General features: G+C 56.2%; 1 protein-coding gene across 1 annotated transcript in view; it reads right to left on the bottom strand.

Annotated features, from left to right (window-relative positions):
• Positions 1-1,458: 1,458 nt before the first annotated feature.
• BAIAP2L1 (BAR/IMD domain containing adaptor protein 2 like 1) overlaps positions 1,459-14,979 on the bottom strand; it is a 65,564-nt gene continuing 52,043 nt past the window's right edge. Inside the window, exons 8-14 of the mRNA XM_081137286.1 lie at positions 14,383-14,550; positions 12,611-12,737; positions 11,171-11,378; positions 10,319-10,396; positions 9,153-9,339; positions 2,208-2,242; positions 1,459-1,746 (exon numbers count right to left, since the gene is read on the bottom strand). Of these exons, the coding sequence (XP_080993412.1) occupies positions 1,668-1,746; positions 2,208-2,242; positions 9,153-9,339; positions 10,319-10,396; positions 11,171-11,378; positions 12,611-12,737; positions 14,383-14,550 (882 nt within the window). The 3' untranslated portion in view covers positions 1,459-1,667. The remainder of the gene's footprint in view (positions 1,747-2,207; positions 2,243-9,152; positions 9,340-10,318; positions 10,397-11,170; positions 11,379-12,610; positions 12,738-14,382; positions 14,551-14,979) is intronic.

Raw genomic sequence — 14,979 nt, 5'->3', positions numbered from 1 at the left:
TTTACAGCTCAAGAAAACGTTCTTGTTTTCAAGTTCTTGTTTATTATTATAATGAAACATAATACCTTGACATTTACAGAGCATGCACCTCAGTGCCAAGGACAAGGCAAGCCCTCCCATCCTGTGTAAGGCAGGTAAGTGACCACTGTAGTCCAGTCTGAAGGTGGAGATGGATTGGGTGAGTCCAGTGGGCCCTTGAATTGCATCTACTAATCCAGGGCCCGCTGCAGTGAAGCCAGAGGATCGCAGCGTGCACGGAGCTCTGGAGGCGGGGCCAGGCAGCACCCCTACCCCTACCCCTACCCCTTCTCCCTGTAAAACCTGCACCTCCCTCCCCTCCCCACTGCTGAAAAGAATGGGCTTCTGTGAACCCTGCTCTTACCTAAGCGGTGAGAGGAGCAGTGGGCCACTTAATCTGATTGGAGCATCTTTGCTCAGGATGGGTGCTGCTTGACCCCTGCACTCTGCCCGACTCAATCCTGGGGGAGCCCTCACACAGTCCTGGTCATCAGCCCCCCAACTGACCCAGGCGGGAAGAGGCTAGGACCATGAACCTGAAGTTCACACACACACTGGTTTTACCTGCAGTTGACCTTGGCCGGTTCAAGCTTATAGAACAAGGACAGTATTTATGGTAAGAGCAAAGGAGCATATGAGCAACAAGCCGCCTTCCCTGCCCCCACAGGAATGGCCTGAGGGTGACAGTCATTTGCCCCACCTCCGGAATAGGGCCTAATCCCTGACAGCCAGCGATGCACTCGCTCAGAGAACCCTCCCAGTGCAGCCCATCGTTCCGGCGCCTGAGGGTGGGTCTCAGCTACAGGGCAGCCCCTCCCAGGGGTCCTGGCTCTGAGCCCTGCTTGCCTCAGTACCTGATGGGAAAGTGTCAAAGTTAGCGACAGACAGCTTTGGTCAACTAGCTTAGCAAGAGCACCCTGGCTGCCACACGTGGACTCCTTGGGCACACAGGTTTCCCTCTGGCCTGGCAGGTGTGTGTTCATTGGTCGTTCTAGTTGGTGCCTCAGAACTGCCCAACCCAGTAGCTCTGGGGAATTATTCAAGTACTCAGCACCATGGCTGTGACAGGGACGGCGGAACACCCCAGCACTCTACAGCTGGGCCTAATCGCAGGGAGGGCTGGGGTTTCTCCATCTTGGGTAGCTCCACATTTGACTAAACAAAAATTTAATAATTTTAAGTTAATTATATTTTATATAATATTTTCATAATTTATATTGCTTAAGATTCTTCTCTAGATAAACATCACAATGCTACTTCAGAGCAGGTGCTTTATGAAATAAAACCATGGTCCCACCTGCATGCAGGCACCGAAAGCCAGTCCCAAAAGCACAGACTGTTTAAAAAATAATCTGAGTATTTAAAAAAATGATACAGTAAGGATTGGAACCAAATTTACTGCTTTTCGAACAGAATAGGAAAAAAAGACTTTAAATGATTGAGTTGGTCACTCAACTAATTTATCTTTTTAAAGACAGAAATGTGCAAACCCAACTATGTGAAATTGAGGAAATGCATTGATTTGCTCAAGTAGAACGTTTGAAATCAGCGCCCTCCCTCTGGTGAAGCGTCACACAGTTACAGCGCGCACCACACCTATCACTGTGCAAGTGAGAACATCAGGTCCAGAGGCGGCCTTGGCCATCTTTTCATCGGATGATTGGTGCTGATCGGTCGTTCGTCACCGTCGGGCGGAGTTTCACAGTAGCAAAGGGGTTTTCTCCACCACTATGGGGGGGAAGAAAAAAAAAGTCTGCAGAAATATTCCAAGATGGGAACTTGATTTTAAAGGAACTAAAAACAATTGTTCTCAGTCTGTAAAACTATACACGTTATATAAGTTCCGGGCAGCATTTCTGAACGTGGGGAGTTTCACTGGGGCAGTTCTCCCCATGCCACCCCTTACAGAACCACCCAAAGTTGTAAGCATTTCGGACACGGGAGCCCGCTCTCTGCAGTCCTCTATGGGGGGGTATTGCCAAGCACAGCCTGTGACTAGGAGACGGCCCTTCTGGATCCAGGCAGATGCCTCCTGGACTGTGGTAAGAACACAGTGGCCACATTCCCCTGGCCCCACAGACCTAGGCCATTTTCAGAATCGGGCCTCCTGGGCTGTGCACCAAGGAAGACCCTCCAGCGGGACAGTCCCCCACGGAGCTCAGGAGGGTTTGTGGAGGGAGTTCACGTACCCGAGGAAAGGATGCTTTGCAGTCCCGTTTGTATTCTGCGGAAAGATAAAGATGAAGTTTATGGAAGGCTCATGAAATCGGGACATTTTAAATAACACCTGAGGTAAAGACACCTAAAACACAAGGCACTGTTTAAAGCTACAAGTGTTTCAAAGTGCCCCGGAGTCCCGGTTTGTCTGAGACTGTCTACTTATCTAAGTTCACCTGAGAACACAGGCAGGAACAGGACATTTTAAAATACGGCGAGGGGCCCTCACAGTGTTGCAACATCCCGGACCCAGAGAGTAGGGCCTGCGGCTCCTTGCCCAGGGCCTTTCAGGAGCAGAACTAAGGAGTGCAGGTGGCTTTTTAGAGGCCCAGTCCTGACTAGAGCCATGGGAAACAGTGAAAATGGGACCTTGGTGGGCTTTGGTGCCTAGACTGTGCCGACTGCTCCCCAGAGGTCTTATAGGAAGTTCCACGAAGGGGGGAGGAGAGAAGATGGACCTATAAACACCGTCTTTGCGTTCAGGAACCACCACAGCCCTGCAGGCGCCCGCAGGCCTCACGCCCGGGGACTTGGGGCCTCCTGGGGTGGCCAGGGACCATGGATGTGCCTTCTTCCCTTCATTCCGTAAAGCTTTCAGGCGAAGAATCTGCTCTACACCTGCCCTGCTCTAGGAGAGCACTGCTGGGAGCTCGGGGTTATTCCAGGGCCGCCCAGGAGAGGGCAGTGTGCTGCTGTCTGACCAAGGGGCCCCCTGACCTGACCTGAGCTCCCAGGACTCCCGCGGTCAGGCGCACAGACCTCCGAACGCGGACTAGCTGAGCTCCTCTCACTTCCTGCGGCCAGCGGGAGTTGACGGCCACACCAGGGGAAGTCTGGACGAGGGTTCCTTGCGAGGCCTCTACTGGGCTAGGGACACTGGGGCCACCTCAGACCCGTCCTGCTGTCTCTGGGCCTCTGAGGACCTCACATCTTGACCTTGAACCCCGGGGCCAGCAAGGTCATCCCTATGGCAAGCCCCAGCACCAGGAGAGAGTCCCGACTCAGTGTCTCTTTTCTCACTGAAGCCAAAGCTTCTGCCCTAAGGGTTTTAAATGGATTCTTCCTGCAGGGCATGCAGGGTCCTCGCAGACCCGAGTAAGCACTCCTGGTGTAGCGTTTGAATTGTATGCTTTAGGGATAAAAATACACCAGGATGCCTGTCACGCAATCACAGTCCGGTGCTCAAACGTGCTGCCTCGAGCAGGAAGCCCAGAACGGGGCCCCCAGGGCTGGGGAGGCACAGAGTCCCCTGTGAGAAGGTCCCTGTGGCCTGGGGTCAGGAGGAAGGGCAGCTGAGTCCTCTGGCCTGGGAAGTGCACTTCCTGCCAAACCGGAGTCCCCAGGCTCAGCCTCCATGTGACACATGAAACCACATCCTCTTGCCTCTTTCCAGGGTGGGATAGTGTCTCCCTCCCATGTGTGTCACGTGAGGAGGGCTCTGCCCCGAATGGCAACCAGCTGGGAGCACCCCAGCTCTCCAGGCAAAACCTCGGGGCTTGTTCCCAGAGGGCCGCCCGCCCCACGGAGCTTCAGAACCAGTTTAGCCACCTTGTGTCACCTGGGTGTTTGCCACAGCACTTGAGAGAAACAAAGGTGGAAGAGCACAGCCCATCCTGGAGAGAAACGTGACAAGCAGCAGCTCTGCTGAGGAGGAAGGCCCAATAACCTAAGACGACAGCCCGAAGCCACCGCACGCAGGGCTGGCGCCCCGGGCTTAGGCTGCGTTCTGGTTCTAGGTCTGGTGCTGGTGACGCCTGTTGCTTTGTGAAGTCACTGTGCACTCTTTATATGCTATTCCTCAATGTTCACCATAAAAACAGGACATTTCCAAAAAGGTTTCCCTTTAACACCCCCCACCAAAGCCATTGCCGTGGTTACAACTGACCACTGTCCCCCCAAACCACTGCTCCTCCCTCCCCCTACTGGGCAGTGAAGGGCGCCTCCAGGCCAGACGCCCCCCACACCTCAAACCTGACCACAGCCCCACCCTCCTCTCTGCTGGACTGAGGCTGGAGCCCTGTGAGGGGGCGTCAGTCCTGACTATGGCCCCCAAAGCTCCAGTCTGAGCTTGTCCCTCCCCTGGTTTCCTCTGACCGAGCAGTGGGGTTTGGGGTCTCTGGTCTCTGCACCCCCCATCATCTGGCAGATGCTGTCTTCTCCTGTAGGAACACCAAGCCTCTGTAGGCCTTTCCTGGGGCTCTGTGTCTCTGGACCTGACCAGTCTTGGTATGGCTCCTGCGGGCCCAGGGTCAGAAGGACACACACCGTCAGCTGATCGTCGCCAAGCAGGAAATGGCAGAACAGGACACATCGTGTGACTTCCCCTCAGAAAACCCCAAACCCAAGCCCACCTTGAGGGGGCTCTTGCTGACACATGGCATCCATTCCACCCAGATTTCTGCTTGAGTGCCCTCCATAGGTCCACCTGCCTTGAAGGGGACCTGGTCCCAGCTTATGAGTCGTCCTGGTCAGCTCAGACCACCCAGGAGGAAACAGTGTTTCCCAGGGAGGCAGACACTCAGAGAGGGCAAGGGACCTGTGTGGGCCCAGTCAGGGTGAGGCAGGGCTAGTGCTGAGCGACAGCCCTGAGGGCATCTTGGGGCCTGCCCTCTCTGTACCTCTGCTCCCCCCAAACAAAGCCTCCATCTCTGAAGCCAGCGGGAGGTCAGCTGTCACCTGCAACATAAGCAGACCTGGCGCTTGTTTTAAATGTTTCAGCAGATGCCGGTCCTCAGCTGTGGCCCGGCTTCCCTCCCAGTCCGCAAGCCTCCTATCTAGTTCAACACCTCTCTCTCTTTTTAAAATATACTTTTATCGGTTTCAGAGAGAGGAAGGGAGTGGGAGAGAAACATACATCAATGACGAGAGATCACTATCGGCTGCCTCCTGCGCGGTCCCCACTGGGCATCAAGCCCGAAACCCAGCATGTGCCCTGACCGGGAATCGAACCGTGACCTCCTGGCTGATGCTCAACCACTGAGCCTCGCTGGCCGGGCTCATCCCCTCTGTTCTTAAATTAGGGACACAGAAGCCCGGCCAGGGAAAAGACAACTGCCCTGGATCATGGGCTCTTTCTGGAACCCAGGTGCCCACTTCATGGTGCAGAGGGCGGACGCAAACAAGGTGGCTCGCAGGGCCGGCACACAGGTGGCAAAGGTGCGCTTTGGACGGAGGGTGGGCCTAGTTTAGCTGTTCAACAGCCTTTTAAAGCCTACTTATCGCTACAGTAGAGAACACCCGCTGCAACCCCCTTGGCACGCCCCTGCCCCCGGATCGCAGGGAGCCCGGGCGCCGCGCAGCTGTCTAGATTAGCCGGGCGGGAACACTCCTGCCCTCGGGATCTGGTGTTTAAACAAAACCTCTCCTGTAACTGACAGGGACGATGGCTGCTTGGATAAACACTAGGTACAAGATTGGTTCGCCCACCCCCGGGACCCCTGCCTGTTCCCCAGCGTCACCAGGTGCTTTAAATATTCTAGTTTTAGGAAAGATAAACGATCGGTCCCATTGGGCGGAAGAAGTTCGGATAGAGAATCCCAGGACTGCGGCCGCCCTCGAGGCCCGGGCGGGGTGGCGACACGCACTTCTCCACCGCGCGGCTTAGCCGGGCTTCTCAATGAACAGCCGTCTATTCTGTGTGATCGAGACCTGCCTGCCCGCACGGCACCCGCCAGCCATGTGTGGCCGGATTGAAGTTAAACACAAGGAAAATTTAAAATCCTCAGCTCCACCCGCTGTCCAGGTGCTCGGCTGCCCGCGCCCGGCGGGTCTGAACATTCCCGACTGACCCGTAAATCTCCGGGTTCAAGTACTGAGGAAGCACGTCCCGTCTTTCCCGCTCCCTGACACACACAAGACTGGATCCGGTGCCTCCTGCTGACCCTGCAAGAGGCCACTGCGGCCAGTTTCCCCTCTCCTGAGGTTATTTTTTGGAGCAGAACCGGTTCTGCCCTCCCCCAGCGACCTGCGCGGCTCCCTGCTGTTCCGGGAACTGCTGCTCCGACTTGTCCCCGGGGAGCCGGTCTGATTGGCTGGAGGACGTCAGCCGAGGCGGTGGGAGGGTGTGCTGGGGACAGAGTTGCGTTTCTCCCTTCTGCCGTTTGCACAGGATCTTTAAATGTCACTTCAAAGACGCTAGTGATGGAACGCGAGCCAGTCCTTTAACTTCGCAGCGCCCCCGTGACCCGCCCTCTACTTGTTTCTGGGTCGCTCCCTCTCCACCCAAGATCAGAGCACTTGGTCTGACCGGTCAGGAAAAGCGACTACCCTGGAGCCACGGCCAGCAGAGCCTCAAACCCCACAGCCCTGGCTGACCCTTGCGAGTCCATTCCCCTTTCGTGTGCCCTCTATTACACGGAGTTTTCCAGTGTCCCCCGGTCAGAAATACAACGCAGCAACCAGGCAGCACCCCACACCAGCACGCGGAAGACACGGCACCCGTCTCACCGACAGTGCCGATGGAGGGACACCGGTCAGCCGCCGGCTGGCCGCGGACTGGGCTTCCCGACCCCCTCTGGGACCCGAGAGCTGCCGTCACCTCTCTGTGCCTTACAAGGCCCACAGACCTCCTGGGATGCCAGAAAGTGGGCGCACGCCCAGGGGGCCCGTGAAGGCAGGGGGCGTGGAGGTGGAGGTGCTGTCCCTGGGCCTGGAGGCAGCGCCAGGGGCTCCTTTGCCTCCCGACAGCTTTCACGATGTGAGAGGTGCTAAGATCTCAGTCCGTGTGGGCGCTGGGGAAGGAGGGAGAAACTATAGATCTAAATACATTTACCTACGTCCATCTCACAGGAAATAGAATGAACTGTTAACATATAGATAGCTGAAATTTTCTAATACTTAGAAATTTTGGAAAATAGAGACTACCAAAACAGAAATGCTCCTGGTTATTTTTAGAAACAGAAAAAGTGTTACTTTAAAAAATACCTTAGCCCGGCCGGGCGTGGCTCAGCGGTTAAGCGCCGACCTAGGATCCAGGCGATCAGGGTTCGATTCCCGGTCAGGGCACATGCCCGGGTTGCGGGCTGCAGCCGATCAATGACTCTCTCATCATTGATGTTTCTATCTCTCTCTCTCCCTCTCCTTTCCTCTCTCTGAAATCAATAAATATTTTTTTTAAAAAAAGATTTTTAAAAATAAGGTGTAATGATTAGATATTTTAATTTTTACAAGGGGACGCTGAACACACTTGGACTTTGCCCTTTAGCCACCAGGTGAAGAAAATATTCAAACCTAGGTTTGTTTACTCAGAGTAGCGGGATGGATAAATGTTAATTCAAGAGCGCATCCGATCTCTGTCTCAAGAGTGGGGTCACATAGCATCTGATTATCGGTAGTAGAACTGTACACAGAACTTTCACCATAAAGCCATTTCCTTCTATGTTTAACACAGTAGGTCAAATCATAAGCTATATAAATACCCCCACGAAAGACAACTTTTAATCTGTTTAGGAAACATGGGGAGAGATTTTCTCAAATTGCAGGTACTTTTAAAAACCACAGGTAGCTGTCCTTCCTGAATGCTTTCATGCCTTCAGGACACTGATTATGCTTAATTATTCAGAACCTTGGTCTAAAACAATTTCTCCCCTCTAGTAGTTAAATGTGTAACTTAACTTCAGATAAGAATGTTTTTCTTTTATATCGTTAGCATGTTAAAGATCTGGAGCTCAAAATTACATAAATTATCCACGACAACAAAGTCTTCAAAATACGTAAACCAGACCTGCTCCCAGAGTTCCGACAAAACTGGTTTCTCCCCTGTAGGCCACACCGGTTAGTCACAGCGTCAGTTCTCACCTGGTCACTACTACTTGTCCCCCTCCTGTCCGCACGGAACATCCTCTCCCCGATGACCGCATGGCCTCCAGCCCCCTCCTGGCTCCAGCACACCCCCCGGCCGCCTGCAGATGCCGCCCACCCGAGGATGGCGGAAGGACGGCACGCAGCCCACGCTCCGGGCTCAGGGCTCCACTCCCGGCCGTCCGCCCATCGCATCTCCGACCGCCGCCCCAGGCAGCATCCAGCCACCCACGTTCCCAGAGGGCACGCCCGGAGGCCTTGCGCTTGGCCAGAGCTCTTCCTTTGAACTCAGCTCAAAATCTGCCCCCAAGAAGCCGCCTCTGATGCTGCCAGGAGCCGGAGCCCTGCCCCGCCTGCTATCTGTTCACTGCGCACCTAATTCACAAATAAACACCTGCTCACTGGGCTCAACTGGTCTCACTCCTGTTGGTCTCCCCAGGGCCCAGCCCAGGACTTGGGCCAGCTGCCAGTGGGTGGGCTCCAGGCTGAGGTCCCCTCGCGGCCCAGAGCCCTCCCCGAGGGGCGACTTCCCATGCCACCCTGATGGTGTTCAGAAGGGAGTCTGGATGGGCACAGAAGTCGGATGCAAGATTACAAATGTGACCTCACAGTAGGTATGGACTCTGTACCTGCTAAATGTGCCTTTTTACAGAAGGTTTCAGTGTTCATTAAGAGTTCAAGCCCTAGCCGGTTTGGCTCAGCGGTTAGAGCGTCGGCCCTCGGACTGAGGGTCCTGGGTTCAAGGGCACATACCTGCTGTAGGTAGTCATGTGCCACCCAGATCCCCCCTTCAGGACCGAAGGCCTGACTCTGGGCTGCAGGGATGCTGCTGGCACATGGCCCCCTCTTCATGGCTTCCACAGTCCCCCCGCCCCGGGCCCGGCACTCGGAAGCCAAAGGAATGACAGCTGCCTGCTGACTCTCGGGCGGCCCAGGATTAAAGATGACGCAGAGTGCGTACCAAGTGCACACTCCCGAAGACGTACAGGTCAGGTCACCCCTTTTAACCTTACACCTTCCTTCCGAAAACGACGTGAAAACTGAAGGGAACCTAGAGAAGCGGGAGAAGCTCCCGCCCCACACGCGGCCGCCCGGATGCTGCGCGCAGCTCTACTCACAGGAGACGCGGTGTCCGGTCCGGACGCCGGGGGTTTAAAGGTGGAAGGAGGTTTGGAGACGTCGGCTCTCTTGTCGGCAGCCGCTTTCGTCGCCAGGCAGTCCAGGTAGTCGGGCGGCGGGATGGGAACGGCAGTGCAGCTCCTCTCCGACAGGTCCACCGTGCTCATGCTCCTGATGGGGGCCGGGCTAACGGCCCGGGCGAGAGAACACGGTCAGGGAAGACCTTGCCGCCGCGTCCCAGGCCCCGAGGGTGCCAGGATCAGGGCTACGACAGGCTAATCGCAAAAACGGGCGCGGGAGGCGGGGGTCACCACACACACGCAATATCATCATCATTACCCAGATCGGAGGGCGGATTTAGGGGTTATTGGGATAGAGGTACCAGGGGAAGCCCACTGATGTGATTCAAACCGTGGCAGTCGACGAGGTGGCCCGGGAAGTAAAGGTAAAAGGACTTGGGAGGGGTCCCAGGAGCACCCTGTGTTCAATCAGTGGGCAGAACGCTCGGCCGGCGTGGCTCAGTCGGGGCACAGGCCCGGGGGCGGGCTCGGTCCCCAGCAGGGGGCGCGCAGGAGGCAGCCGATCAATGACTCTCATCACTGATGTTTCTCTCCCTTCCTCTCTCTCAAATCAATAAAAGCATTAACCTTTAAAAGACGGCACTTAAATTCCGTCAGCATTTAAATTCGGCCAGCGGGACCCACTCCTTGCAGGGAACTAAAGTTCCCTTTCGTCCGATAAAGGTTACCCCCCCCCCCCAAACAACAACAACAAAAAACAGAGGGCGGAGGAGTGGCCCGTGAGGACACTGAGAGGGATGCTGCTGAGGTGCAAGGAAAATAAACAGTGGGCCCGGTCAGGAGGGCGTGGCAGACACGTGTCCCCCAGTGCTGCAGGCGGCTCAGCACCATCGAGGGAAAGGTGGGCCTGGGACACAGCCCCCGTGGGTGGTGGGGACGCTGGGAGGAGTCCCAGAGGGCTGGCGGCCTGGGCTGTGAATCGTCACCCAGACCATCAGTAAAGCCTGTGGACGCGGAAACTCCCTAGGACGTGAGTGTGGAGCAGCAATCGCCCACTCGGTCCCCGCGACCTGGGGTTTCCCACAGATCAGACAGACATGGGACACGCCCGAACTGCCCGGCACCGTGAGCGCGGTCATCCCTACCTTGGCGAGGGCACACTCACTGTCTCCTTCCCATTTTCTTCCAGCAGCTTCGTGTAGGAGGACGGGAACCAGCCCCTCCTGCAGGTGCGGAGGGAGAGAGAGACCCGGGTCACGGTGCCCGCGGTGGACGGGCGGACAGCGAACACACCGAGGACGTTTCAGCACGTTACGCAACGTGTGTGTGGCATTCGGTGTTCGTTTCATTTGGGTTCCCTTTTTACCTCCCCCCGTATTGGTTTTATTTAATAGACGGGTCAGCAACATAGAAAAGCAATTTCACCTACTCGCAGCGAGGCTCGTGCGCTTCTCAGGGTGATATGGATGAAGCTGGCGTCTAAACTAATGTGCTAAGTCCCAGAGCACATCTGACGTGCTCGAGAAACCCAAAGTCACGCTTTTTAAAAAATGAGAATACTGCCCGGCCGGGCGTGGCTCAGTGGCTGAGTATCCACCTGGGATCCAGGCGATCGCGGTTCGATTCCCGGTCAGGGCACATGCCCAGGTTGCGGGCTCGATCAATGACTCTCTCATCATTGATGTTTCTGTCTCTCTCCCTCTCCTTTCCTCTCTCTCAAATCAATAAAGATATATTAAAAAACAAAAAACCAAAAACCCGAGAACACTTCCACCTACTTTCAGAGGTGACTTCACGTGACCCAGCGATCTGTTCGCCGCCAGGTTTACCCACACAGGCACATGCCGTGCAGAAAGCGGCTGGGACAGAACACCTCCAGCCAACCAGGCCGGACCTGCAACTAACCTGACCCAACGTCGGCTCAAAGACAGTGTGTCCCGGACGACCCGCCGCTCACGGGAGCCCCGGCCCCGCGGACGCCCCGCCCGGAGACGTACTTTTTGGAGGCGTCGTGTTCGCCGTAAAGCCAGCCGTCCTTCTCCTCGGCGACGAGCAGCGTGATGACGTCGCCCTGTGCGAAGCTGAGCAGCGTGGGGTTGGCGCCAGCCGTGTGGGGGAAGATGGTCTTCACCCTCTGCTTCTTCATCATGTTCAGTCCCGTGGCCACAGACACCGACCGCTGCAGGCTGGGGTCATCTGCAGTCGCTGCGGGAGGTGACACGGCGGTGACGGCTTTTCCAGGAACGGGTCAGGCCGCATCCGGCACAGCCCGGCCGGGGCTCTCCCAGGGCACCCCCTCGCAGGCCGAGGGGAGCGGCCGGGGTGCCTCACCACCGCCTGTCGGGGCGGCTCTCGGAAGCGGCCGCCCGCCGTCCGACGGGCGCGTCTTCCTTCCCCCGCTCCCTCAACGCGAACCACCGGCCTCGACTCAACCCACCTGCCCGCGACCTGGGCTTGGGAAAGGGGGAACTGGAAATGCTGCCGTGGGGACGAGCGCGGCTACCGAGCCCCCCGAGGGACCGGTCTGCGCGCTCAAAGTGTCACAGCTGCCGAGGAGGCGCGTGGCAGAGCCAGGAGCCAGCTGCGGGCGGCGGGCACTGCGCGTCCCCATTCACATACAGCCTGACACTCGCCACTCCAAAAAGAAACTGGGACGGAGATTTTTTTTTAAGATATTTTTTCCAGTCCAGTGTCGCCGGCCTAGTATTCGAAGCAACCTAAGCGCTCTCTGCTTTACTCCCGCAGCCTAATTACAGCGTAAGGGCCACGACCCCTCACCAGGCCGCCCTCCGATCCTCGGCGGCGCTGCACCCACCAGCAACTTCAGTTCACTCTCACCCGAGGACCAAAGGCTCACGTGAATGGCCGGGGTGCACACGGCATCACCTATTTTAACTTCATATGGTATATAATCTGCAGTCCTTCCTTCAGAGGCAAATGACCCCAGACTATCATCTCCCCATTGCCATTCTGAAAAGGCCTGCCCGGCGTCTCTCTAGCACACGGCGCGATCGCCACGACTCTCACAGCCAGGGGCCCGAGACACCCAGGCGGACCCGGGGCTCCCGGCCTCGACAGTCTCCAGGGTCCTGGGTGCCAAAGGCTCCACTGTGGGCAGAGCCGAGTCTACCCAAAGCCCCTGCAACGTCTGCAAACAACCACCGGTCCCAATCTGTTGAAATACGTTGCATCCTATTTCAAAAGCAACGCCTTTCAGTAGAATATCTGCTCTTGAAAACACCAATCGGCATAAAGAATTAGTATTTGTCGCGTATAAAGCGTCTCCTGGTTTTATCCCAAACCCAGGCTGTGTCTGCCTGAGGTGTGAGGTCCCCAGCGCCGGACGTGTGCCATGCGCGAGCTCATTCCTCTCTACCTCATGATACATTTATCCCAAATGCCTCTTTTAAAGACCAAGAGAGGTATTTATACCTTACCTGAATTCTGCGCCACGGTCTCTGGGTTGTCGAACATGTCAATCAAAGGGCTGGTGTTGGCCCTGGCCGAGGGAGCCGGGGGCACCTTCAGAGAGTGCTTGGAGAGGGTGTCGTAGTCCTTCCCAGCCTGCAGAAAAACCTTTGGTGGTTTAATATCAGTGTATCAGAGCAATGGAATCAGGTTCCCAGGGCGGTTCGTACTGCATGCTCCAAATTCCAATTTTTCCCAGCTCTTAGTGGTAGGCAATGCCCATTTTGAATTATTTCAAGAATATCATTTTTAAATTTTTTTGTCTTTAAAAACAAACAAACAACATGCAGTTATCTTTAAAAACAAAACAAAACCAAAGCCATTCCTCCCCATACCCTCTCGCCCCCTGATCTACTTTCCGTGTCTGCGGATCGTGGGCCAGAGGATTCTACTCTGAGACAACTTTCCCACAGAACCCCGAGTGCGCGGCTCCACTCGTTTCTGAAACCTTGTTTTGCTAACAGAGTTTTCCCTTTGTTTTTGTTTTGTTTTTTTAAAATATATCTTTATTGATTTCAAAGAGAGGAAAGGAAAGGGAGAGAGAGAGACAGAAACATCAATGATGAGAGAGTCACTGATCGAGCCCGCAACCCGGGCCTGTGCCCTGACCGGGAATCGAACCCCGACCGCCTGGATCCCAGGTCGACGCTCAGCCGCTGAGCCACGCCGGCCGGGCCGAAGGTTTCTCTTGCGAGTGATCTATTTTCCCCTCCCTGGAGGTTTTCAGAATGTTCTTTATTCCTAACATTCTGCAGTCTGTCGAGGTTTTTGGTCATTTCCGCTCGTCCGGGGTCCCCTGGCTGCCGCGTGGGACCCGGCAGAAGGCGGCTGAGGTCGCGGCCGCAGGGGCGCAGTCAGGGCGGTGCAGGGCCGAGGGGCGGGACTGGGACGTGCTAAGACGGAAACACAGGGGCGGCCAGGCAGGGACAGTGGCCGGGGGGGGGGGGGGGGGGGGGGGGGGGGGGGGGGGGCGGGGAGGATCGTGGTCTCGTGTCTGAGCTCCCGGAAGGGAGAAGCTGCCATTTACGGGACGGGGCAGACTGTGGGCAACAGGCTGAGAGTAAACAGTCAGCTGCCGGGTCTGGACAAGCGGAATGGAGGTGCGCATGAGACACCCGGAGGTGATGCCGGGCCGGCGGCGGAGTGGACCTCCCACGTCCCAGCTGGTTCTAGCATTAGGATCGTCCCCTTTCTGGTTTTGTGCCATGTTTTGGAAGCGTTTGGGGCTTAATTTTCCAAGAGGTTCCATTCTTTTAACGAGCCCATCTACTGTTGCTACGGTTTTGTTGTTGTTTTGAGGGCAGAGGGAGATATGAAAAACAAAACCTTTTTATTTTAGGAAAATTTCAGACAGGTGCAAGAGTAGGGAGAACAGCCCCGTGCATCTCCACGGACCCAATACGTAGCTTCGACAGTTATTTCCTGGCCAGTCTGTGTTATGGATGCCCCACCTACCTCCCCGCCCCCCGGGCCTGGATGATTTTGCCCTGGCCGGTGTGGCTCAGTTGGTCGGGTGGTGTCTGTGCACCAAAAGGCCACCGGTTCGACTCCCGGTCAGGGCACGTGCCCGGGCTGCAGGCTCCCTCTCCAGCCGGGGGCGTGCAGGGCCAGCTGACCAATGACTCTCATCACTGATGATTCCCTCGCGCTCTCCCTCTCCCTCCCTCTCTTAAAATCAATAAAAACACATTTTTTAAAAAGTTAACACACAACTGAAATCTCAGAGGTGACCGGTTCCTACCATGCTGCTCCTCTCGACCATGGGTGAGGGCTGAGGCGTCCAGGACGTCGGGGTGGACACTGGGGTCTTTATTTCTTCGATCATGTTGATGATTTCCTCCGGGACTTTGGTGGCGTCACCACAGGTTTTCTGCCACCGAGGCAGCTTGGAATTCAGTAACTCTGCAGACTGTAAATCCAAGGGAAACGAAACTGAATCAGGTGCGTAGTGTTTGAAGAGCTGACAAAAATGACATCCGACAACATCACCGATACGTTCTCGCCAGACAGGCTCCGGCTTCGCACCAGGGGCAGGGGGGCCTGAGCCGGGCTCGGGGAGCAGCCCGGGCGCCCGCGCGGATCTGCGTCCTCCCCGCTGAGGACGCGCAGGCGGCTGTGCTAACAGAGCTTATTCTCTCCCTCCGCGGGAATGCGGAGCTTCGGGCCGACACAAGGACTGAAAATGGCTCAGAACGAGCTCAAGGACCAAAAGGGAAGGGCCGAGCACTCCCTACTCGTGTTTCCCTGCGGCCCAACAAATCCAACCGCGCCTTCTCCCTGCGCTCCTGCGGAACACACCTCCCAGGCGGGCGCAGGACCCGCGTGGACTCGGAGCCCA

Source organism: Miniopterus schreibersii (assembly GCF_964146895.1).
Source record: "Miniopterus schreibersii genome assembly, chromosome: 4".
Taxonomy (NCBI): Eukaryota; Metazoa; Chordata; class Mammalia; order Chiroptera; family Miniopteridae; genus Miniopterus; species Miniopterus schreibersii.
The sequence above is the reverse complement of the archived record's forward strand: the minus strand, read 5'-3'. Positions and strand labels throughout refer to the sequence as shown.